Consider the following 25,839-nt stretch of genomic DNA (forward strand, 5'->3'; position numbering starts at 1 on the left):
TTCCGATAGCAAAATTAGGCATCTCACAGCGGCCTTGAGAATTGTCGCCATTATACTTAACCTGATAAATCTAGCATGACTGCATACTAAATAGAAAATAATTATTCAATGATATCTATTCAAAGACACTAATCAAACCTGAAATGAAGAGCAAACAATCAAGAAGGTTCTCCATGCTTTGAGCAGTTTGAGTTTTTCTTCTTCACAATTCTCAGGTTGATCTTGTTCTGACTCACTCATAGCTTGAGGTTGTTCTGAAGACTTAAGGAACTGCAACAAATAACATCACAAGAACTGTTGTTAACTAAACGAAGATCTGTGTGTGTACAAGACAGAACAGTTTCAGACTTTAGAACTTACTGCTAAGCTAAATAAACGAAGAAGCGATTGAATTGTAAAAAGAGCAAACAAAATCCAGACAAATTAACAACAAATAGTGCCATGAACAACACAAAAATATAGCAATCCTCACCTGACCCCAATATTGATATTTGTGTTTTGAACAGAATGTTTTCATGGATGTCTTCAGACTCTCATCAACTTGACCTCTGGTGAATATTGATACAGTTATTGTTACTACGTAGTAACTAAAGTCATCAGATCTCCAAATAACTAATGCTTGGTAGGTTATAATGCTTACATGTACCTCGCAAAACTCAGCACTACGCATTGGAACCATAAAAGTAATCAGGGCCTGTTCCATTTTGTGACTTAGCTCTTTGAATAGATACAACCCAGGTCTGTTAAAATCACAAAATTCATCATAACTTTTGAGACACTTCGCACCGACGTCCCCCTTTCCCCTTAAGCAATGTTGCTTGCAACTGATCAATGACACGTTGAATAGTTGAGTGGAGTGTGCGGTGTGATTTTGAACTTTTTCATTTTTTTATTCATTTACCTTATAATGGTAGGGATTTGCAGCAGAACAAAGACAATCAAATAAATTTCAACCAACAAGCACAACCTCTCCAGTTGGCTTTGCTCCTTTACATTCCTTTTTGTTTATCAACATATTTTGTTTGGCTGGCTCACACTACACATCAGGAAGGTTCCTTGTGTCCTTAGGCCGTACATGATAATACCGTACATCCTGTTTTTGTATAATATGATAGGCTCCCATCCTCCACCTCTCTCTGATAACCTCGCAAATCTCTCTCTAATAAGCCCGTTAGCCACCTCACTGACACCTTAACCTCTCTATAATTATGGCCCCTGGCGTGATCTTTTTCTAATCACCAGACAAAATTTCCTAAAAATTTATAAACATATGTGGAGACTGAATTGCATGCTGACAGCATGCAGGCAATGGATACAAAATGTAAAAAGATTACCTTGAAACATAGTAAGCCTCTAACGCAATAATCTGCAGTGCGTAACAGCAGATTTCCATGTGATATCTGTAATCCTACAAAACAGAAAACGTTAGTATTGGTAATTGGCTCATTACTTCCTAAAGGTCCTAAGGATGTTTAACATTTCTTGTCTTGTCTACTTGTATATAGAAGGATTATGATAAACAATACTCACTTCATCATCAACTGATTGTATTCCAGTTATCAATGGGTGAGTTACATTCTCCCAGAATTTCGGGCTATTGAAAATGAAAATAAAAAACATGTTGCCTATCAGAACACATGAAGTGACAAAAAACTGACTTTCCTCACGAAATCTTTCTAACCCCCATGTGGAGCTAAAAACAACCAGGGCTGTTTATAGTTATCGAGAAATTATTTTAATGAAGTTAAAACTCTTGCAAAAAAAGGGGCGTATATACTTGAAATAAATAAATTTAAAAAAACAGTAAACATTTCTAAAGAGTTAAAAGAGAAATGTATCCCCTCTGGGGACCTGATAGGAGGTTTATCCACCCACCAGGGATATAACAGGGAATTATTTCTTTAGGCTGAGAGTCATGACCACTCTACAATAAGCTACAGTGCAGCAGTGATAGGTGGTTTTGGTAAAGTTCAGCCATGTGGAGGAGTAATTAGTAAATAAATCTACTTTTCCTGTGCAAAAATTGCTTGGTAAGGTTTATTACTCGCCTACGCTTGATTCTTTTCATGACTTTATTATTTTATGATTTTTATTTTGTTGTTTGCCAAATGCATGTGTTCCACTAAGCAAAAGATAACTGTTCCTCAAAACGTGTAAATAAAGCTGCTACGAAGCAGTGAGCTTTGCGCACCAAAAATCCAGGTGAAATACTCCTGTAAGCATCTAAAGTAATTCATCCCATTTTCTCCTTGTATAATTTGTAAAAGGGTTTATTTTTTTATTCTTATTGCTTTTATTTTATTGATAACACAAACTATTAAATGGCTTGGATACGATTAAAATTGAATATACTTTATATAATTAATATACGCATTGAATATAATTACCTCTTCCTTACTGCTGTAAGAGCAGCATCCCTTCTGTCATGCCACAGAGAGTGAAGTAACAAGAATGCTGCAGACACAAGCTGAGGAGGGATGTAGTGACCTGACTAGAAGAGGACGGAAAAGAAAATTGTATTTTAATTAACTTTTTCAGGCTGTTTATACCAATAACTTGTCATTTTGGAGAGGTTTTCAATTGAGCCTCGAAAGTAATCCTGAATTGCATTGGTTTTGCTTAACTTTGTTTCGTGATTGGTTTCAAACACATGTGCCACTTTCTCTACCAATCGGAAGTGACACCAAAACTAATCAAGACTCGCTCACAAACGTTCTCCAGCGCTTCACATGGGCTACATGTATTTCCTTCTAGTTTTGATTGGTTCACTGGATTGTCTGTGTCCTCTGTGATTGGCCAGAGTGACTACTCTGGTTTTGGTTTTACGGCACTCTAATGAAAACTGCTCTTTTCCACTAAACGTAAATCCGAATCCTCCACACAAATGTGCAGCTAAGGACAACACGCATCAAGAAAAAAAAAAGCTGTTCACAGAGCCGCTTGCCTTTAGGCCAACAGCGCGCATTTCAAACTTTGTCAATGTTCTGTTTTATGTAACCTGTAAAGTGGAATTACATACAACTTGGGGTGTTTTATGAGAAATGTCAACACTTATTTACCTGTTTCTCGGGGTCAATAATATCTAAAACTGCATGAAGACAGCTATTTTGCCCAATGACGAATTCCTGAAAAGACGAAAAAACCAACTTCAGAATAAATGAAGCCCTTGCAATGACTCCAATATTTTAGTAATTGACCAGTTTCCAGTGACTTCACAGCTAGCTTAGTGCCATCTTTGATCATTGTGGGGTCAAATACCAATGAAACCTGATTTTTTTATGATTTCTTTGACCGTTTAAACTGCAAAGATCTTGCTTCTTTCTCAGAAGTCAATGGATCAGTTACAGCAAGGCGCCCAAAAGTGTGACCACTTTTAATTTATTCACATTCTTTCGTGCAGATTTAATCCAATCAGAAGTCAACCGCAAGCTGTCCACGGCTTTTGATTGGATAATGACTACACGAAAGAATGTGAATTAATTAAAAGTGGTCACACTTTTGGGCGCCTTGCTGTAATACACTTCGCTTTTAAGCACTAGTTTAGAGCGATTTTCACTTGAGTGTTGAAAGTGATTCCTATTAGCTTTGGTTTTGCAATTACTAGACTTAGTGATAAGTTTAAAAAATCTCTGGCCACTTGTCAGCCAATAGGAAGTAAAACCAAAACAAATCATCACTCACACACGTTTTCCCACCCTTCGCATGGGCTACATGTATTTCTTTAGAGTTTTGATTGGTTCACTGAATTGTCTGTGTTCTTTTGAATTGGCCAGAGTGATAACTTTGGTTTTTGTTTTGCACACTCATTGAAAATCGCTTTCTTGAAGATGGTTTCCATGTGCATGCGTATTACTTTTTCCAGCAATATTCATACCAGTCACTTCAATGCTCTTAGAATAATTAGAATAATACAAGTCACCCAAAGATAACAGAAAGTCGCCTGTGATACCAGCGCACTCCTAGAGCACAGCTTTGCACTTACTTTGTCATCTTTGGAAGACAGATCAAGAAACAGCTCAATTAATCCAGGTTGAGTTTCTACAGCTGTTGCTATAAACTCCAGGATTACCACTTTAAGCTTGACATCCTAGAAATTGAATAGATCCAAAAAGGACTGCATTGAGCTCAGAGTGCCATAAATATTGTTTCTTAAATTACTTATAGAGAATCAATATAAAAACGTGGGCTTAACCAAAATTTGCAGTATAGTGATATTTCTGTCTATTTGATTATGCCAAATGATCATCATCATTGTCGTCGTCGCTGTTATTATTATCATTCCTGTTTCCTCAACTACATGTAGGAAATATGGTCATACTTTTTAATGTAGTTGTAAAGGCATACAGCTGTAGCGCTGGTTTACATTAGCGACTGAAGCAGAGATGGAAGCGGACTCAGAATCGTAAGGCAGTTATGATCTAGTGAAAGTCGACACATGCATAAACAAAGTTGAAACCTCGCTTTCATTCATAAAAAGCCATTGCAAGAAACTGGTTATGGTCTCTTGGATTGGCTAATTTCTTCTACTTGGGTTTCTGACTCCGTTCACCTTGTTCTCACCAGGGCGAAAGCAACAGAAAGGGAATCAGAATCAAAATATAAAGAAACTCTTCTGATCCCTCCAATTCCGATTTCATTGAGCTTCCAACACCGTTTATTTATCTTTTTTTAATATAAGTTCACTGGGTCATAATGCTCCTTACGCTTACAGTTCTGATTCCATCGATATTGTAAACCAGCCAAGAGGCAGCAAGATAATAAGTTAAAATCCTATTATTCATAGTAAGCCCACAATATGTGCAGTGGGCTATGTATACATATTGCATGCCTAGAATCCTAAGTAAAAAGAGACTGATTTCCTTCATTCTCATCGCCTGCCATCTTAATAGAGCATTGACAATTCTAATACTGTAATTAGAAATCACACATTAATCAGCACCTCAGTAAGGGTCCTGAGTCTTGACACAAAAGCATCTCTCAAGGAAACAGCCTCTGCACCAAAACTGGCATGCATTGACATGGGAGCCACCTGGAAAAAAAATATTTAAATTTAAAAGATTGAGCAATGAAAAAGAGAGGTTAAACAAGAAAAGTCAAGTCTGAAGAGAAAGAAAGGTCCGTTGCATCGTTGTAATGTTGAAATGCTCGGAGATTTAGCAACATAGGCTACTCTACAATCCGAGAGTAAATAAAGTTTTCACTTCACTTCACAGTATAAAAGGGGCTTGGCCTGGCCATTTTCACCCCCAGTTGTCAGTCAACCATCAAGGCGTAAACAACTGATAAACAACCTGCACATTTTAAGAGAAAGTTACTGACAAAAATGTATTTCGTTTTTACTAAGAAATTTTGTTAAAACAGCAAGTTAAATCCTATTTTGGTCAATAACAAATAATTTTAATTCAGGAGATTTGAAAGCACGTTTAGTTTTCAGGATGCTTGACTCCAGAACGAATTACGAGTGGGAGGTACTATCCCTTTTATAAGAGAACTTCTTGTTTAAGCTACTTTGCTTGGGCATGTAATTGTATTTTGTTAGAACATGAATAACAATTAAATCTCTGTAATAAGGACACCAGAGAGACAGAGTGGAGTCTCCATATTATGAAGGTGTCTTTGTCGTAAAGGTAGAGATAATATGAACTATGGTTTTCCTTGGATGAAGTGAACTGTCCTAAATGTAGAGGTGTCCATATTTTGGAGTGTCAGTAAGAAGAGGTTCAGCTGTACCTAATATATATCCCCTCTGGGGACCTGATGGGATGTATATCCACCCACCAGGGATATAACAGGGAATTTTCTTTAGGCTGAGAGTCATGACCACTCTACAATAAGCTACAATATGCAGCAACGATAGGTGGTTTTGGTAAAATTCAGCCACATGGAGGGTTAAGTAGAAAGCTAACTTCTTATAAACTTCTCCTATGTAAAAATTATAAACTTAGTAACAGCTTGTTTCTTCTTGTTTCTTTGTGACTGACCTGTAAACTTACTTCTTTTCATGATTTTGCAATAAAAATGTTGTTGTTTTACATAAGCAAAAATCGGCAATAAAATCAAACAATGTTTCAGAGTGGAACCATTTTTAAAATCAAAATGATAAGAGTAAACTGTCAGAAATAGTTCACTGAAGATTAATTCAGCGAACTGTTTCTGACAGTTTATTCTAATCACTTTGAACTTGAAAATGGTGCCATGAGGACTGAAACATTTTATAAACCTTTCTTTGTTTACATTTTGTGTAAATTCACCAAGCAGACATACCAGGCACATTCTCTTGAGTAATAGTGTTGCCAAGGTCGGCAGCTGACTATCCAGTCTGTGATGAACATATGAGGCTATGACAGTCACTAGCTGACTATTACCTGAGAAGAAAAATGCATACTTAACCACATACTGCAAATGGGTACTTGACATCTCAATGATCAGAAAGATCAATGCTACCAGATGCGTCTAAACTTTGGAGGAGCAGTTATTACAACCTGAAAGCTGTAAGTGCATCTAGTATTGATGGCCTCAGTTTTAAAGGACCCTAGTCAGCTTTGTTGACATACAGGATTTCACGGATTTCAAGGCATGGCTGACAAGGGAGCAAAGTGTTTACAAAGATAGTGCCCATATCTAGGGCAGAGAAATACAGCACGCCAAGGCTGAAAAGAGGGTGAACAAAACAACATGACTAATTTTACTGAGTACATGATTAGTACTAAGAAGTACATGGTAAATGAGTTATGGCAGCAACAAATATTTACATAGTGCAACAAAAAGATATATCTCATACATGGCTTGTTATGACGACAATAATTTTTTGCCGTGTAGCAAACAAACTACAGACAATAAAAGTGTCCTATTGCCTTATTCTATTTATTTATTTTTAAACCCCTTGGACTATCCCAAATGTTTCCCCTCTGGGGACCTGATGGGAGACTTACCCTCCCACCAGGGATATAATGGGGAACTTTTTCTGTAGGCTGAAAAGCGTGACCACTCTACAATAAGCTACAGTGAAGCAATGTTAGGTGGTTGTTGAAAGATTCAGCCATACGGAGGACACACTCACTAGTTATACATGTACTTTAATTAATTAAATAAATACAAATAAATGTAAAGATCCTCGCAGCTATTAACGCAACTTATGCAGTTCCGAAAAAAAAAAAGCATGAAAAAAATCAGGCTTGCCGGGATTGAAACCCTGACCTCGAGATACCTGTGCAGTGCTCTAACCAATTGAGCTAACCAGCCAACTGGAAGCTGGTCATTAAATAGGCCATTTCCAAGTTACTCGTTTCCTCTGTTTCAAAACGAGTCTACATGCGAAACCATTCATATGATCAAAGAGCTCTTCGAGCCACGACTGAATTTTTTTGCCAAGTTTAAAAGTTTAGTTTTCATTCCTTGAAAATTTATAAGCAGCAAGGTGATTCAAAAATTCCTTTGATGCACATGATAACAGATAAACGGCGGAATGTCGATTACATTGATATAAGATATTTTCGTCTCACGTGACTAAGTGCGCATAAGTAGCGCAGTCGGGTAGGCAACTGACTGCGGATCGAAAGGTCGCGAGTTCGAGTCCCAGAGGAGAGAGTTAATTTCTTTTTTCCTTTTTTTTTTTCTTTTTTTAACCCATAGCACTAAAATGGTTTGTTTATTATATCGCTCCGTAGGCATGCATTGCAGAATAATTTACATGTAGGCTGTTAAGTAATAACGCTGTAAAAAAAAATATAATAGACTGATTCAGGTACAAATGTAATATTGTGCTGTTTCATCTGAAAAGCTTTTCCTTTTCTTGGGGACAAGCAGCCACGCACTCGATTTTAGCCAACGCTCTGGTTTCTAGATAGATCCATCGCTTATGAAGCTTATGTGAAACCTGATTTAGTTTTCGAATGCTCCTACATTCGACTACATGTACTACGCTAGCTCGAAAGATAGACACGAAAGTCATCGATCGATTAATGCAGATTACTGGCTCTCAATGTTCACTTTTTTGGCGGTCGTTTACTTAATTCTTCACGTAATTGTCAGCCATATTTTGTTTCTTTGCTTCTGGTTTTTCTTGTAAACCCCTTTAAATTTAAAAGACCGCCTTTATACGACCGCTTTTATACGGCCGCCTTGCTACACTATTTCTACAAGTATATCTGCTGGTCAGCGGAGTTGCAATGAGAAGTCTACAGATGATGGAACGACCAACCATGCGAGTGCCACTGGGCTAGCTACAATACTCCTGAATAAATTCAGTCGTAAAAATGAGTTTTGCATACAGGTCCATTTTCATGCAAATTAAACTCGTTTTCATTTGAATGGTTTCGCACTTAGACTCGTTTTGAAACAGAGGCAAAGGGTAACTCGGAAATGGCTTATTGGTCCATAATATTAGGGACTTTAAGATACCTGGACGGCTGACCTCGAGGACGGTGCGAGGAAGGTAGAATTTTGCCAGGAGGGCTGGGCCGATGTCGACGTTCTTGGCGGGAACTTCCAACGTTAAGAGCCGGCGTGTGTGAACGGAGGACGGCTTCGTTAGTGGATCAATAATTCCTTAGCCCAAAACATGCAAAGAAAAACATTTGGCGCTTCTAGCCCAAAGTCGGGGACCAGAAAGCACTATTTTCATTCACAGGGTACAAATTCCAATTAAAATTTTTGTAGAAACACAGGCAAGAAAGTTCATAATTACACGCACGTGGCTTCGCCATCAGCGTTTATGCAAAGCACAGCAAATATATTCGTAATCGCAAATGAAACTTGATTTCTTAACTTTTTATCAGTACCAAACCAAGTATACCATAATGGACCACCTAACACAGTAACAGAATTAAAAAATAATAAGATTTTTAAACGAAATCATACAAAAAGCACTCCTGTTCACTGGTGGACGGCAAAACTCTACTTCTCCCGTCCTCAACAACAGCTGGACGGAGCTGGACGGCAATGTGTGTAGAGTGGGCATGCGCAATATAGGCTACACGCGAAAAATTGCTTCCGGTCAGCCGTCCTCGAGGTCAGCCGTCCAGGTATCTTAAAGTCCCTATTACTGGGAAAAGTGAAGGTGAAATTATGAATATAAGAAAAATTCATATATTTGAACTGTGGAATGAAGAAATAAATGTAAAGAACATCCTTGCAGTTATTAACGCAGCTATCAGTGCAATTCTATGTGAAAATTAAAAGCAACTCTGTGTGAAAATTATTAGCAACTAGTATGATTTATCAGTTGCTTTCAATGGCCTGTCTTGATGACAACAACATACTGCAAGACAAATGACAGAAACAAACTACAAAATACAGATAGTCACATGAAAACTTAACTGGAATACATGTACAGTACATGTACATTAATGAGCTCATGACTATCCTTACCCCAACTTGTTGCATAGCTGTGTCCTTTATCTCTCAGTTGATGAACAACTTGTGATGTTAGTGCTTCTTCCAAAGGAGAAATATCATCATCCTGAAGATAAAAAAAGCAGTATGTGACATAACAACATGTCAGTAAGCTCAATCTAGTAAGTAAACAAGAGCCCTTAGAACTAGATTACTTACTCCTTTTTTAAACCACTGTACAATAAACCAATTTGTATTTTGTTAGTCTAGTACAGATGTCCAACTACAATTCTAGGCAAACACCCTTGGAACACTTATCCTTTGAGTTAAAGAGTTACTGTTCAACACTGCATTGGGCTTGTGGGGAGGGGGAGGGGAGACAATGGTTAACACAGTGAAGTGTCCTAAGATTTTCGTCACGAAATGTAGGTAAAAAGTTGCACCACAATATTCACCAAAATAACCCAGTGACCAAAAATGATAATCAAGGATGATTGTAAAAAGTAGCTGAGAATAATGGAGACATGTGCATACACATTACATGTAGTTCCCTTATCTAGAAGATCATTAGAGAAAATATATCCCCTCTGGGGACCTGATAGGAGGTTTATCTACCTACCAGGGATATAACAGGGAATTATTTCTTTAGGCTGAGAGCCATGACCACTCTACAATAAGCTGCCAGTAAATGCAGCAGTGACAGGTGGTTTTGGTAAAGTTCAGCCATGTGGAGGAGTAATTATGGGCTCATGAGTATATTGAATGTTATTTGTAATACTGTAAACTTAATTCTCTTGTCCAAAAATAGTTGTTGTTGTTGTTTTTTTGTTTTTTGTTTTGTTGTCACTGTTTCAAGGTTTATACTGTTTTAGTGAAACCATAGCTGCTTTAAGTCTTGACAATAATACTAAAAATAAAAAATGATTCATGAAAACAAGTACATGTATGTGTTAGGTCATATAAGCACAAAGCACCAGGCAAGTTTGCATTCTGGGATCACATGTATAACTACATGTACATGTATTGGGTTATTACTAACATACAGATATAAAGTAATGCTTAGTAAAAGGTTTTGACAAGACACATCTGTCGATTCATAAACAGTCATGCAGGATAACTCTTAGATGTCAGCACAAGTATCAACAAGGGGAATAAGGAATTTTTAGGACAGTCATAAGAAAAAGTTTGTAGTATGAATGTACTTGTACCAACCTTCCCTTTCCTTGCCAACAGCCTGTTTAGCACAGAAAATGCCAACTTGATAAGTTCCACAAGAGCCAAGGCATATCCACCCATAGAACTGCTGATGAAATCAATTATACCACAGTTGACATACATGTAAGTGTTACAGTTTCCAGTGGCATACCAGGAAATTTGCTCAAAAGTTAGTTGATTTTTCAGTATACACATATGTATACTATTGCCCGCTGTCTTTCTACTACAGACCGAGTGGATCAAGGTCTGTACAAGAAAAACTAAGGGCAATTTTTTCAATCCTCCATGTTTATTTTTTTCTGTATTTTCCATTTGGCCTCGAACCGCTCAAGTTTGCGGGTTGCCAGTGAAAAATTTTGGTCGCTAAATTAAGCTCATGCTTTCAATCCTTGTTCTTAATTTTGGTCGCAAGACCGACAACTTCGGTTCCAATTTAGTCGCCAGCTCCAAAATTTTTGTCGCCATGGCCAATAAAATAGTCTTAACTTGGAGGGTTGGTTTTTTTCAGTATCACTGGGAACTATACTACAAGCTGATGACAGGTTATGGCTCTCTTTGCCCACTGGTGCCTGTTTTACCAGCCGGCCTACAATTAACATTGCCCATAATGCCTGTGGGCATAACAGGAAAATCCTCCCAATTATAAGCCAATCACAGCTTGCATTATACCTTAACAAGCTCTAGCCATGTAATGTATAGTATTTCATCTATGTAAAACAAACTTCTGTAGTCTTCAACATACCTAATGTATCCCCCAAGTACTATGAAAATGTATTGAGATATTTTCGGCCGAGAACAAAACACAGCTGTAATACCTTCCTAAAGACACAAGTTTATCAACAGTGTCTACTCCTGTGCCAAGAATGTTCAGTAAAGACTGTCCCGCTTCTGAATAAAGCAGACCAAGAACTATGGCGTCCTGTAACACTGCTGGACTCCTTAAGGAAAGAAATGTCACAAAATGTCATAAACAAAGTAGAAAAAATGTGACTCACAGGATCTTGCAAAGGTTGGGGTGAGTGTATATAATTGAAAGGAAGTTGTCTAGTGTAAACTGCATACTGATTACTGTTCAGTTTATCTTTGTCCTCGGTCAACAATTGTTTTCTGTAATAGAAATCTTAAATGAAAACACGTTCTCCCAGGCAAATACAAACCCATCCAGGGGGACTCCCATGTCGTAGGGGAGGGATGTTTATTAGCGACCTTCAGATTTGACTACGAGTACAAGATCGAGTACGAGTACGACTTTGGAATTTCAACACAATCATATCCCCCAAGCTATATAACTCTTTCCTTTTGCTGACTAACACATAAATAAACGTTAAGGATAAGATTGGTGTGATAAGTGATTATAGGAGGCACACGAATTTAGCTTGAAAACTCGTACTCGTACTCAATCTCGTACTCGTAACTAGTCCAATCTGAAGGTCGCTATTGTCTCTTTCAGGAGTGTAAATTGCAGATTTTGGTATCACTTCATAGACAAAAGCATTTGATGACGATGTCTTTAACTTCATTCAGTCACTATTCATGTAGTTCTTGCTTTTGGGGTGACAAGAATATAAAACTCCCACTCAAAAAATAATAAACTAGCTCAATCGATACCAAGGCTGCACCAGCATTTTGTCTCACAGCGTAAACCCTTGAATTTCACTGGCAAAGAAAATGGCTGACATCACAGCTCATGTACACAATGCATTGAAAGATGACCTTGAAAACTGTTGGACTACTGACGTGTCAAAGAAAAAACAAACACACAAACCTTGACAAGTCTGTGACATCCACTTCCATTGTTTCACTGGCTTCATCAATTTTCTTTGGTTTAAAGTGAAGGCCAAGGACAACATTGAACAACTGAAGGCATCTTTTCCCTGGAAAACAAACAACAGATGTAATTGTGCAGCATGACCCAAAGAAGTATACAATGTCATGTAACTGAATTTTCTAATTGTAAATGTCAAATGAAACTTACAGTGAATTGTTAGCATGACTGTGAAAATCATTCATCTGTCATTGTTGTTTATTGTGATCGTCAGTGCTTGTACTATAGTTGTTGTTGTTGTCGTTGTGATGCTGTCATTGTTGTTCTTGTTGTTGGGTCATGATGACATACAAAAATGAATGGTCAAAAGTTTGAACAACATCATTTGTGAGAACCCTATAACCTGATTCCATGATTATCAATCTTTAACCCAAATGTACATGTATCCCCTCTGGGGACCTGATGGGTGGTTTATTCACCCACCAGGGATATAACAGGGAATTGCTTCTTTAGGCTGAGAGCCATGACCACTCTACAATAAGCTGCAATGCAGCAGTGATAGGTGGTTTTGGTAAAGTTCAGCCACATGGAACAGTAATACACTACTTACTATTAATAAAGAAGAACTTTCTGCATGGAAAGTTGCAGATAAATTCCTCATTAATGAGAAGAACATCCTCAGCAAAATAAATAACAAATAAATAATAACCCATGCAAGTAAAACCACTCTGGCCCACATCTAGCATACCAATTTCCTCTCTGTCCTTGAGCCCAGTAAATCTCCACTTGTGAAAACCTGTGAACACTTCTCTCATCACAAACACAAGGCAAGCAGCAAGGTCAAGAAAGCTGATTGGCTGGCTGTCATCAGTTTCCTTGGCAACATTAATTCCATGGATAAGCCTCAGGAGTAAATTCAGTGTTGCCATGGTAACAGGATAATATCCAACTGGTCTCTCTTTGTTGCTCAGAATAGCACCAAAGTTTCCAGGTGCTGTGCTGAGGAATCTGAGTAAGATAATAAAAAAACCTAGTTATAAACATTAAGGGCAGCCTTGAGCCAAGTGGTGCACACTGACAGAGCTTATCCTGGTTTTGATAGCATTAAGCAGCTAAAAATATTTCTACTTCCCCCTGGATGGGATGCTAGTCCATTGCAGGCTACCCCCCCCCCCCCCAGAACTAATTTTGCTGGTACCCATTTATACACCTGGCTGGGTGTGCCCAAGAACACAACACAGTGATCTCGACCAGGGCTTGAACCGGGAATGTCAGCCCCAGAGTCTGGTACGCTAACCATTAGACCACTGCACCTCCCTAGTATAGGCATTAATCAGCTACTTTTGGAAGACCTAAGAACCCTCACACAATGCATGCTAACGGTGCTACAGATGTGTAGCCCTTCGCACGTGTTATGTCTCCAATAACAGATATTATTTGACCTATGCTACAGGCAATATTTCCAACCTATAGGTTATTTTGGGTTGGGGAGCATTATCCAATGATCAAGCAAACAATATTAGACTGATTCAACGACAAAATATACAAACAACACTACTGTAACAGCTTTTGATCGAAAAGGAAAGATTCCCTTTAGAAACTTAAGAAAGCTTAACAAAATTACTCGTAGTGTGTAAATGAAAAGAAGGTGGCTTACTCCACTTTAGTTTTGTCTGCTTCTGACATTTTGACTGAAACACAGTGAGGGAGAAACCCTGTCTGCTGAAGATTATGCCACACCTACAAATTAAATACAAAAATTTCCCATTTGAGAAAAATAATCAATACAATGCAATACAACACAAAAATACAATACAATACAATTCAATACAATACAGAATACAATACTGACAATGCACTACCCTAAGCCACGCCATACCAAGCACCCTACCTACACAACACAACACGACAACATAACAAAAGGCAATACAATAATATTATAATACAATAACTTTATTGAGAGTCTTAGGATGGGGCTTACCTGTAAAAATATTTACAAATAAAAAAGCAATTATAAAATAATTGCGAAATTTGTAATTGCAATAATTGCAAAATAAAAATGATAAATAAAGGCATGTGTCAAAGTTATATTGGCATAATACACTGCACTTTTTACCCTTAAAAAGTTAGGGATCTTGACTTGTAAAAAAACACGCTTTTGTACTCTTTTTGGTTATACAAGTCTCCCAAAGACAAAAGTAGGTGACTTGTGGCACCAGGACTCTGCTAGAGCACAGCTCTGATATGGACATCCCATTATGAAAGACAATAATTATTTGAAGTCCCTGCAGGCTGCAAAAGTCATATAATTTGCCATTAGCTACCCATCAACACAGACCAGTGGTGACCAGTTCGTACATCATACATGTATCCTGACAACATGCATTTTTTACTTTGCATACAGCAAAGAAATAAGGTGCTGATTACTGCAATACAAGGTTAACATACATTTTTAACAAATTTAAACCATAGCACTTCCAAAAAACCTTTTTTTAATAAATATTCTTTACCTCCTGTGGATCTTTGAGAGCAATGGTTGCCAAACATGACAGGCAGGTGGCAATCAAATCTTGTGGAGGAGTGGGTGATGGAGTGCATCTGAAACAACAAAGTTTAACAAATTGTCAATAACTACAGTACAGCTCACAGTTACTAGTACTAGTTCTCACTATAAAGCTGCCCCCGCCTTTTTATAATTTGTTTTTTGTCGCCTTTTTATTAATGCCGATGGACTGCACATTATAGGCTTCTTTTTACTTTGTCATGCGGAATTTCTTGTTGTGTGACACGGTTGCATCCTAAAAATATTCACAAGTTCAAGTCGAATTATATTACCTAGAGCGCGTAAATAACACCTAGCGGAAATAACACATAACACATTATTCGTGATGACAACACACAAGCTTATTCCCGGGCTTATAACATTCAAAATAAACTTACAATAATTTCCAGGCCAAAAAGCCTAAAAAATTCCACGAGTAACAAAATATGGCACATTCAAAGATTTGAGAAAACAACCCACCCTTTGGATCAAATAATCTGACATTTTTAGCGAAATGAATTACGTTGTACCTTGTACTACATGACAAAGTTCACGCGTTTGTTTATTACGATACAACAAACCTCCGAAAGCAAACCTTACAAATGTAACGCTTGGAACATAGGTAGCCGGCACGTAGCAAGAACACGAAACCAATTGCTCGAAATCTTTCGACGTATACTAACACAGAGGAACCCCGATATAACGATATGCCAAGGGGGCAGTAAATTATATCGTATATCGAAGAATGTTATTCGGGGTTCCGTCCCAACATTACTATTGCCGGGACTACATATTCACGTATACGGGAATTCGATATCGAAGATCGTATATCGGGGTCCAGCATTTGCTTCAAATATCACTTAACACAACCAAAGCAGAGAAACCGCCGAAAAATCTGTGAACACGCGTAGGCCAAAACCGGAAAACAAAACGCTGCTAGCAGATGGCAAAGCTCGAAACGCGAAGGTGACCAAACGTGACCTTGTGGTTGCAAGTACCCGACACCACCGTGCGCGCTTGCAAAAATATTACCCGTCACGACCGTGCGCGCCTAGTTTCGTATCGAGAATGCTTCGCCCACTACAGACACATTTCTTACTTTTTCAACAAATATTCATTGTCCTTGTATGTATACACCCGGGGACTCTAGTGTGCCTCCTCGGGTTTTGGCCTCTCGGCCAAAACCCTGCGGGGGCAAAAACTCCATAGCAGCAAAGATTATTTAACTGTTTGATCACCTATGAGGAGGAGGAATGCAGGGTTGTCAAAATGATTTGAAGTAGCAGGAGATATTTTGATACAGTACCGCTCAAATGTAAGTTGACAGTCTCGACTCAATCCTCGAGACTCAATCCGCGAGACTCGAGACTCGATCCTCGAAACTCGAAATTTAGTAGACAGCACTGGGGGCCAGAGGCCCCCCATTATGCAGGGGTCTGGGGACCGGACAGGCCCCCCAGCAAGGTGCAGGGCTGTGCCCCTGTTGGGGGCCCAGGACCAAAGCCCTCAGGAGCAAAATGGATTTGAGGTTTTTACACCAGTTAGCTGAAATTGCCTCTCCTCAAAACAATTCTATCAATTATAAGTCCCACTTTCTTCAATATCATTCGGAGTAGCCAGCGCAGTATTCAGAATAGCTGGTGAAATGCGCTGGTTGCCGGCTTATTTTGACAACCCTGGGAACGTATTGATATAATTGAAACCAAAGATCTACACGTACATGTATACTATACAGTAAAGTTAATTATTATGAAGAAACCCTGACAAGGTTAAATTTGTTTTCAGACGTATTGGGCAAATTCTTTAGCTAAATCTTAGGCTACTTACAGGACACCTAGCTATGCCATCAAGCTAAATGGGTCATCCTGTATGAATGATTCTCACTAACATTTTCATGATCTGTTGCATTTTTGTCAGTATGCAGGCATAACAAACTAGCTTGTTTACTCAGTGGTTTAAGCAACTACACGTAACCTACAGTATATCATGCAGCCGTTACACTTACTAAATGACATTCCCAACAGGTGCTACGGGTTGTGGCTATCTAATGCCTGCTTATTATTTCCTTTTTTACCTGTGCTGATAGGATGGCTAATCCATATTTATTTAGTAACCTACACATTACAAACATGTTTTTTTACTAATGCATTATTATTACCTTTGGATAATCATGTACAGACGAGCAATGATTGGTTTGAGGTGAACTGCCTTGCTCCAGTCATTGTGTAAAACTATCTTCACCAGCTCCACAATACAAATGACATTTTGACAATCCAGAGCTAAATGTATAAAAGAAATTACAAGTACAAAAACATGTCAGTATGTGACAACAATAAAATTATTTTATAATAACATACAGAATAAGGGCCATATACATGTATAAGGAAGCAGGCTTTTGACCGGGATAAGAAAAGTACAATGTAGGTACCAAAGCTTTACATGTATATTGGGCCATGACCCCACCCTTTTATGAGGTCCTGAGATATCATGCATGGTGCAAAATAGATTATAAGTGTACTACATTTTCAGCAGTTTTGAGTGCTAATTTATTGAAAGATTTCCAAAGTTTTCTAAAAATTAACTACCAAGCTACAATCACAATGAAAACTAGAATGAAAACACAACACCTCCCACAGCTGCCTATTTTGCAACATTGCTTGGGGGAACCAGGTTCTTTTCTTCTTAGAAATCATACAATTATCAAGTTGTTGTGTTGAAATAAGTGTCCCAAAGAATTTTGACTTACAATGTAGGTTGTAACCATCCTAATGTGACCCCTTCTTTTTAAATTCATGTAGTCTTGCTAAATGCCTCTAAGGTACATGTAGTACAAGCATAGGTTCAGAGTAGCAATTTTTTCACGGTATACAAACTTACTGTAAAGGAATATTTCTCACCTGTCCCTGAACCCACAGTTTGAAGAAAAGTGTCAATTTCCAGACCAAACAGTTTCCAGCAAGAGAACCTATAGCTCCATTGTATGATGGCAGGTCCTGATTAATACAGATGGCAACTTTACAATAATATAAAGCAATAACTACAAAAAAGGCCCTAAACTGTCTTATGGGCCATTGTTCAAAATTGTATAATTAGATTATCTGTAGTCATGTTTACACTGTTTACAACTGGGGGATTGACTGATGGTTGGTGAATGAACTGCCAGGTTATCATGTGCAGTTTAGTTGCTTTCTAAGGGTTGAATCAGATCGTAGGATTTTGCCTACAATTATTGCATGTGACATGCTTGTGCCATGACTATAACACGAATGGCATCATGTAAATCAACCTGTCACATCCTTATGACAGACGTGTGTGCGTGCAAAATGGTCTTAAATCACATCGTAGGCATACCATAAGCTTGTTGCATGCAAGAAAGTCGCACCATGTAAATCGACCCTAAGGAGTTTTATCCTTGCAACTTCACATATTTCTCTAGTTTATTAATTTGATCAATGGATGGATGGACAGACGGATAGATGGAGGAACAGAGAGACAAACGGCCAGATGAACGAGCAGACGAACAGATGGATTCTTCTGCAACTAGGTTAAAATGTTACAATGTACAATTTTTGTTTCATCTGTAACATGACTTGTAAAATTCATTAAATATTCATGCGGGTGCAAACCAATCCCGTACCATACAGATCACATGCACACAACTGTAAACCCCAAATGAATACAAATCAAACAATAGAATAACTTGATACAGACTCCTGCTCAGCTTATACCCGCAGTATTCATTACTTTGATACAGATCCTACTGATTCGCATAACAATACTTTGCATTCAATTTATTTTTTCATCAAAGTAGAATAAAATAGCCGATCTGTAGGCCGGCCGCCACGGCCGCCAGTACGCCCATACAGATCTCCCGCTCATATTTTATCTACTACATAAACATCTTACCTTCAGCTGTTGGTGCGACTTTTCCTAATGTTTCAACAGGCATAACCAGCTCTTTAGAATCTTGACTTAGAACTTAGAAGTAATAAGAATAACATTTTATCTTGTATAACTAATAAGGCAAGAGAAGGAACAATTTTTCATTGAATCACACTGCACCATTATTTGAACATAAAAGTCACAAGTGTTTCTTGTTCCAAACATCTAATTCTTACCATTCTTGTAGAGAAGTCTTGGAGTAACAATCCTCCATATCTTGTTATCACCAGAACAGTCTACATCTCCTAGCTGGTTTTCTCTGAGTAGCTCTGTATATGATGTCACACAATCCAAATATTCAAACACCTACATGTATGTACACAAACACACAATCAAATGGAATCTTCTTTGTCAGCAATTACAGTAAGATGTTAATTAATAAGCCAACACTTTTTTCGCTATATAACTTTCACCCAGAAATTCTAACAGAAAAAAAAAACAAAAACCTTTGCTGCTGAATCTTCATCTCCTGCCAAGGATTTGAGCACTTCCAGAAATGGACGAAACTGAAGTGGAAACCTGTACCAGGGAGATCGAATAATGCAATTCAGGAATACAGCTGCATACTAAAAAATTGACTGCAGCATCTGAAGAGGTACCTTCCACAGATTTCACAGACTTCTATCAACTTTAGCTGTGATAACTTAATGGTACAACAAGACAACATCCACCACTAACAGTACGTGATGATTCTCTTTATTCTAATTGGTTGACAATTAAATGCACAGTTCAGTACATGTAACTGTATTGTAAGGAGATGTTAATATACATGTATTTTAATCACTTTACCCAAGATCCTTCACCATTATTTCAAAGAAACTCACCAACTTCTTGCAGAACTCAAAAGAAGACCAGCCCCAGTATTTAAGTCCTGAAAAAAAAACCCAGGAAGTTGTGACTTTCAAAGTGACTACAGTAACTGTAATATATATTATTTTATATCATTAATTTTTATAATACATTATTTCAAAAATTACAATCACAGTGCATTGTTGGGATGTAGCTGCTAAACCTTTACAAGCCACCTTAAAACTTCTGAGTACTAACCCTATGGTCACCAAGTTTATTTTAAAAGTTAAAAAATGCTAACACATACCGAATCCCAGAAATCTACACAGAGGCCTTTCTCAGTGAGAGTTTGTGATAAAACAGAAACCAAGAGCTGAAAAGGGTAAAATCACACAAAATAAGAAACACCATTATTTAAAATAGTTATTATACAGGAAGGAGAATTTAGACTGTTACTGTAGCTTGGGCACAATCTTTTTATGTACCTGTAATTCTCCCAATGTATCTTCATCAAAAAGTGCTAAAACAATCACCATCAGCCCATAGATAAGGCTCTTGCAAGTGTTTGACACTGGCTGCAAAATAACAAACAATGTGAAGCACACATTGACCTCAGTTCTCAATAGAGATCCACACATGTATAAAATTAAAGAAAGAATACTTATTTGTAGGAGGAAGGGTGACTATAATGTGATTAAGGGTTCTAAACATCGTCAGAAGTACATTTGATGGACTCCTGGTGCTAGTGTAATCCAAAGGTATGTACAGTGGAAATCTGATAATTTTATAACAAACCCTTACAAAGAAGTCCCCAGGAAAATTAAAAATTATTCTTCAGCCTGACCAATCGAACCTCTCCTCACAGTCACGTTACAGACACCTCTACAAAACAAATAGTTCACTTGGTCCCAGAGAAACCAAAATTCACATAATTCCCTACCTCTATTATAAAAACACCTCCAAAATTATTAATACCTGCATTCAGGAAAGAAAGATTTATGACTTACAGTGCTTGTAGAGAACTCATCGCTTTTTAACATCCCCAGTAAATATTGAAACACAGAGCATTGCAATGCTTTACTACCAATCCTTCTGACAAACTAAAAAGACAAAGGAATAAATAAAAAAATAACCCACAACTTGTTTACGCTCGTTGTGTAGAACTGGTACATGTAAAATATCATAGGGTTTTAAAATGTGTTTTAAAACCCTATGAACCTCAAGTGATATTGTATGTCATGATGAAAGTTGTTTCTCACACACCACTGGTAGCCATGCCAGGCTGACCGCCACCTGACCTTTATTACAACCTCAACAAAACCATACATGTACATCCTGCATCATAGGGAAAATTACACAATGACAAAGCTAACAAAAGATACAGCAACAACTAAAAATCTTAGGGCGGGTGGGTCTTAAAAGGTCAGTAATGGCGGACGCAACAAAAACAACTGCCCGCCAAAGGTCACATGACCCTTTTCCAGGTTCCAGCGGTGTGTCAGAAAAACATTTTCCACTTATTTTGTTTCACTCAGCCAGTGGAACATAACACATACAATTTTTTGCATGACACAGGCAGCTCCTGCTATAAAACTTGTGTGTGACAAAGTTGTATTTATGTCACACATTATGCTCAAACTACTCAAACAATGAAATGAACAGTCCAAAGGCCTAAAAAGTGAGTTTTTGTCCTTTCAACAGCAAGCTAAAACTGTTACTTTATCACATTTTTTTTTCAAAATGAATATAAAATATTCTTTAATCTTATTGGTGGATAGTTTCTTAAGTTACTGTACCTGCTCCTGAGTGGCTTCCATTGTAACATATCTGAATATCGCCCAAGCTAACATGACAGGTCCATGGTGTGGCTGATCACCCCAGCCAATAAACAAATCACCAAGGCCCTGATAGAGGAAAGAACAAAACATGAGATGTGATAATAATTCATCTACAGTGTAGTATATAGCGTTTTGAGTCCAGGAGTTTATTCAGTACATGTAGTTCACCCATTCTTCAGGCAACCCTTGGTACGAGGATGACATTCATGCGCAAACAAAAATAAGCTATTGCATTGTCGTCACTGATTAGTCTCGCCTAAAAGTTTCATTGCCCACACTTTCTCATTAGGTCCACACAGCACATTTCCTTAATTTTGGCAGCACCCTCAAATTTGCCATTTCTGTCAGTCTCTTGCTGTGTCCTACGTATAGGTGAGGGAATTCCTGTTGTTGCTGACCGGTGTTTCAACAACCAGAGAGGAAGTCATCTTTAGATCTTTAGTCATGAATGTTACAGTCATTGTCATTATTATTGACAATGAAGACAACTTCTGCTCAGATTGTCAAACTGGACTTTTGGACACACCCTTATTGTGACCAATACAGTTTTCTTTCAAATTATTGAATTACATGTAGTAAGCACTTAAAAAATTAGTATAAATCACCTCTAATGTGGCCTTGTCCTGAAGAAGGTGATGTTTTGCACAACTGTGTATAAAGGAAAAAAATACAATGGAAATGTGCTTGATTTTGACCAGGGATCCCACGGCCCTGAAAAGTACCTATTGTAAATTACACAAGTCATATACATGTACATTTCTTTTTTTTTAATCTATTTCTTTTACCAAATTTCACACACACCTGTCCTCCTGTATCAGCTTTCTTAAACTTTCTAGGTCCAATGAAACTATCAGAATTAATACTTGAAGATAGCTGCAATACAAAATAATTATTAAAACAATACCAGACAGCTAGTACACATGTATACCAGTACATGTATACAATCATGTATATGTTGTAGGTCATATTGGTTTTCAAGTTAAATCTGTTTTAAACTGAAGATAATACTTTCATAATCACTTCCAACAATTTGTTTTAAGTTATGAAAAAGTATTTATTATTCATGCTAAAACAGATAAACCTAGGTTGAAAACCAATTTGACCTACAACAAAATTAATTATAATTATATAGTTTATATGTATTGGGTGAGCTTAACAATAGCAGGATTAGGAGTCAAAGTTAAAAAATGACAACACAAATTAGTAATTTATTAATGATATACATGTACTTTTACATGTACAAGTCATGTACTGTTATTTAGGATCGATCCTTTTAAGGAAAAGTATTTCTTTACAAACCTGATGTGGGGAAGCAACACATCAGCTTGTGCTTCAAACAGATGTCTGTTGACCTGCTTCATTCCAAACCCCTGGCTCTAAAATGTACAAAAAGTGATCAACAGTCTATTTACATGTATTTATGTGGTGCTTCAGAGCAAAAAAATATTAATTGAAAAACACCCATGCCCATGATTGTGTTAATAAATTAATAACTAAGAATTTTAAACTAATATTGATAAGTAAGTAATATAATATGGTAAATGGATGAATTAAAAGTAATTCTAAGCATTGCAATCACCAGTGACATAAACATTGAATTCAATAATTTTTCACAAATAAAAAAAATTCCGCCACGTTTTTACTGTATATGTTGTGGTTTAATTTTATCTCTGGTTTAAAATTTTTAAACCAGTTTGATTTTTATTTCCCTTTGTTTCAGATTATGATAATGAATGTGAGACAATAAAAAAAAAAAATCAAACTGGTTTGAAAAATTTTAAACCAAATATAAAATTAAACCACAACATATACAAGCACACAACTGCACGCAAGTGGCAAGAGAACTGAAAAGTGTGGAGAAAAGAGCAAGCCACATGCAAGTCTTTTTCTCCAAGCATGCATTATAACAAACCAAAGCACACTTACCGGTATATGTACATGAAGCTTAAGGATTTGCCATGTTTTAGACAAGTGTGCTATAATATTATTATCTCACTGAAACCGTGACACTCAGATTCAATGTGCCAGTACTAGACCAAAAGACAATAAACAAGTAACAGTACCTGAAATAGCTTTGCCAACTCAAGCAAGGACTTGGCTGGGACAACAAACTCTTTGTAATAAAGAAGCATGATTTCCAACAGCAGCATCTGTATCAATAAAAAATGTTCCAATGGTAATAAGTCTGTAATATGTACATCTTGAGTACTTGTCAAATGATGCTTAATTCATGAAACTACATGTAAAAAAGTTAAAAAAATGGTTCATGTACTTAAGTCTTTAAAAATTTACACATATCAACAGGAAATGAAAATGAATGCTTTTCAAAGAGCTGCATGTTAGAAAAATTAATAATTGAAAATGCACTTGTACATGTCTACATACATACCGGTACGTATGTTTTAATGGTTATTTTTTACAGGTACATGTACATGTAAGATAAACAATATCATTTAAATAAATTCCTTTTAACTGTAATAATTTAAGATAAATTGGTCACATGAGGATTATAATTTCACAATCTTGAGAGAATATTAGGAACATGTAATTTATGCACTAATGATAAAGGTGTTTTATGTACCTGTTCTCTCAAATACTGTAGAGCCCATCTGGAGCGTTTTGTCTTCAGATGCTATGAACAAATGCAAAGAAAAGTGTCCATTAGAGGTACTTTGAGACTGTTCATTGTAAGCAGCCATTGTAAACTCCACCATCTCAAATCATTAATTTTCTCAAAACTACTGTACATGTACCTTTTGGCTTTCTTTCCTCCTTAGACTAATATTGTTACTTGATAAAATTATGTACATAAAAATTAATACATGAAAAGTGTCATTGAAATCAGTTTTGATACAAATTACATGTAGTTGTACATAAATTCCATTGATCACACATGTCATGTTGCCTATGTTGCAAGTCAATTCTCAAAATATGGCATAACTTTTAAACAAGTTATGTATGTACATTTTCCCTTAAATAAAATAAAGATACATGTGACTTACCAGTGATGATCCTAAAGTATCCTGTACTGGGACTTTGGCACAACAGCAACTTTTGTACTGATCTGTAATCTAAAACAAGACAGAAAATTAATATGTTTCTCTTTTGGAGCAAATGCAGTTGATGAAAGGTCTATAAAGCAAATTATCATGACACATCGATCTGATTTCAGTCAAACCATGCACAAAGTATATATACAACAGAACTTAACTAAGTTGTAATACCTTCTTTAGGATTAACATACATGTTATTAACGCGATGATTCGCGACGACATACGTCATTGTTTATCACACTATTCCAGCATTGTTTTTAGACACCTTATTTCCGAAAGATGCGAATCACCAGTCAGCACAGGAAAACAGAGGAGTAGACTGAGGATATCCATCCCTGACCCTCACTGAAATCACCAATGTCTGATGGTGAGAAGAATTGAGTTGTTGAGAAGCGAGGGTATGACACACGTAATAACTGAGGCACCGAAAGGCGAATGCATGACTAATTTACGCGTACATTTTGTTTGCGTTGTAAATGCTCGTATATTCCTATAATAAGGTAAAAGTAATGGCCCAAATACAGTCTGTACCTTCATAATCATGACATCATTTTCCTGCATGGCTTCAATACAATCTGCAAACTCCTCCTAGTGACAGATATTTAGTGTAACAGTTAAAACAGGTACAACCAGCATTCTGCGAGTCACCTCTGTATACTCGGATGTGTACAACTGTACTGTACACGACTTTGTTATACATTCACGTGTCTATAAAAATTAATTATCCTATTCCAACTTCTTTCTTGTTTTACAATTTTTCAAACCAGTTTATGTTAAATTCATTTTCCTTTGTTTCACACTATAAAAATTAAATAAATATGACTAGATACATGTAAAGGAAAATAAAATAAAAAAATCAATTGAAACTAAATTTTTTCTTAATTTATTTTTTAGAAAATTATGATGCATATACTTTAGCAGAACAAGACCACTGAAAAATTATTGTTTAGGACTACACATGTAGAGACATCAGTTTTCTGTACTGTAATTGTGGAAAATTTGAATTTAACTCCATGGCGGACTTACTCTAAATGGATGTCTAGGGTCTTGCCAGTAGCTTAACAAAAACTTAACACACTGCAAAATGTGAAGACGTTCTTCAAAGTAGTACTCCATGATCTAAAAACAACGATAGAAATACAACAAAATCATCATGTTCAAAACAGTGAGATGTATTCAACAAGTTTATCCATTAATTAATTATCAAGACTTTGAGAGGCCTTTTTATATTAATCATATTTTATTTTTATTTTTTTTAAACTCAAAGTAAATTGTAATTTATTTAATTTATATCTTACTTTTTAACATTGTCAAGCGCCCTTGAACGTATGGAAAGGGCGCTAAATACAAATGATTATTATT

General features: G+C 36.9%; 1 protein-coding gene across 2 annotated transcripts in view; it reads right to left on the minus strand.

The window, feature by feature from the left end:
- LOC144658086 (nucleoporin NUP188-like) overlaps window positions 1–25,839 on the minus strand; it is a 41,453-nt gene that overhangs the window by 9,626 nt on the left and 5,988 nt on the right. The window contains exons 7-40 of one of the 2 annotated variants that reach the window (XM_078518408.1): window positions 25,504–25,596; window positions 25,009–25,065; window positions 24,427–24,495; window positions 24,006–24,056; window positions 23,488–23,574; window positions 22,724–22,800; window positions 22,226–22,297; window positions 22,030–22,072; window positions 21,383–21,490; window positions 20,594–20,686; window positions 20,072–20,161; window positions 19,894–19,959; window positions 19,622–19,668; window positions 19,244–19,316; window positions 18,974–19,103; window positions 18,762–18,833; window positions 17,753–17,848; window positions 17,014–17,134; window positions 14,824–14,911; window positions 13,971–14,053; window positions 13,062–13,312; window positions 12,314–12,422; window positions 11,364–11,486; window positions 10,546–10,636; window positions 9,370–9,460; window positions 6,265–6,365; window positions 4,940–5,029; window positions 3,983–4,087; window positions 3,060–3,125; window positions 2,388–2,491; window positions 1,531–1,594; window positions 1,335–1,408; window positions 473–548; window positions 139–270 (exon numbers count right to left, since the gene is read on the minus strand). In XM_078518408.1, coding sequence (XP_078374534.1) covers window positions 139–270; window positions 473–548; window positions 1,335–1,408; window positions 1,531–1,594; window positions 2,388–2,491; window positions 3,060–3,125; window positions 3,983–4,087; window positions 4,940–5,029; window positions 6,265–6,365; window positions 9,370–9,460; window positions 10,546–10,636; window positions 11,364–11,486; window positions 12,314–12,422; window positions 13,062–13,312; window positions 13,971–14,053; window positions 14,824–14,911; window positions 17,014–17,134; window positions 17,753–17,848; window positions 18,762–18,833; window positions 18,974–19,103; window positions 19,244–19,316; window positions 19,622–19,668; window positions 19,894–19,959; window positions 20,072–20,161; window positions 20,594–20,686; window positions 21,383–21,490; window positions 22,030–22,072; window positions 22,226–22,297; window positions 22,724–22,800; window positions 23,488–23,574; window positions 24,006–24,056; window positions 24,427–24,495; window positions 25,009–25,065; window positions 25,504–25,596 — 3,093 coding nt within the window. Of the gene's footprint in view, window positions 1–138; window positions 271–472; window positions 549–1,334; window positions 1,409–1,530; window positions 1,595–2,387; window positions 2,492–3,059; window positions 3,126–3,982; window positions 4,088–4,939; window positions 5,030–6,264; window positions 6,366–9,369; window positions 9,461–10,545; window positions 10,637–11,363; window positions 11,487–12,313; window positions 12,423–13,061; window positions 13,322–13,970; window positions 14,054–14,823; window positions 14,912–17,013; window positions 17,135–17,752; window positions 17,849–18,761; window positions 18,834–18,973; window positions 19,104–19,243; window positions 19,317–19,621; window positions 19,669–19,893; window positions 19,960–20,071; window positions 20,162–20,593; window positions 20,687–21,382; window positions 21,491–22,029; window positions 22,073–22,225; window positions 22,298–22,723; window positions 22,801–23,487; window positions 23,575–24,005; window positions 24,057–24,426; window positions 24,496–25,008; window positions 25,066–25,503; window positions 25,597–25,839 lie in introns of both variants that reach the window. The other variant, XM_078518407.1, reaches the window with a different exon arrangement.

The sequence above is a fragment of the Oculina patagonica genome, chromosome 6, assembly GCF_052425735.1.
Source record: "Oculina patagonica isolate OP01 chromosome 6, crgOcupat, whole genome shotgun sequence".
NCBI lineage: Eukaryota > Metazoa > Cnidaria > Anthozoa > Scleractinia > Oculinidae > Oculina > Oculina patagonica.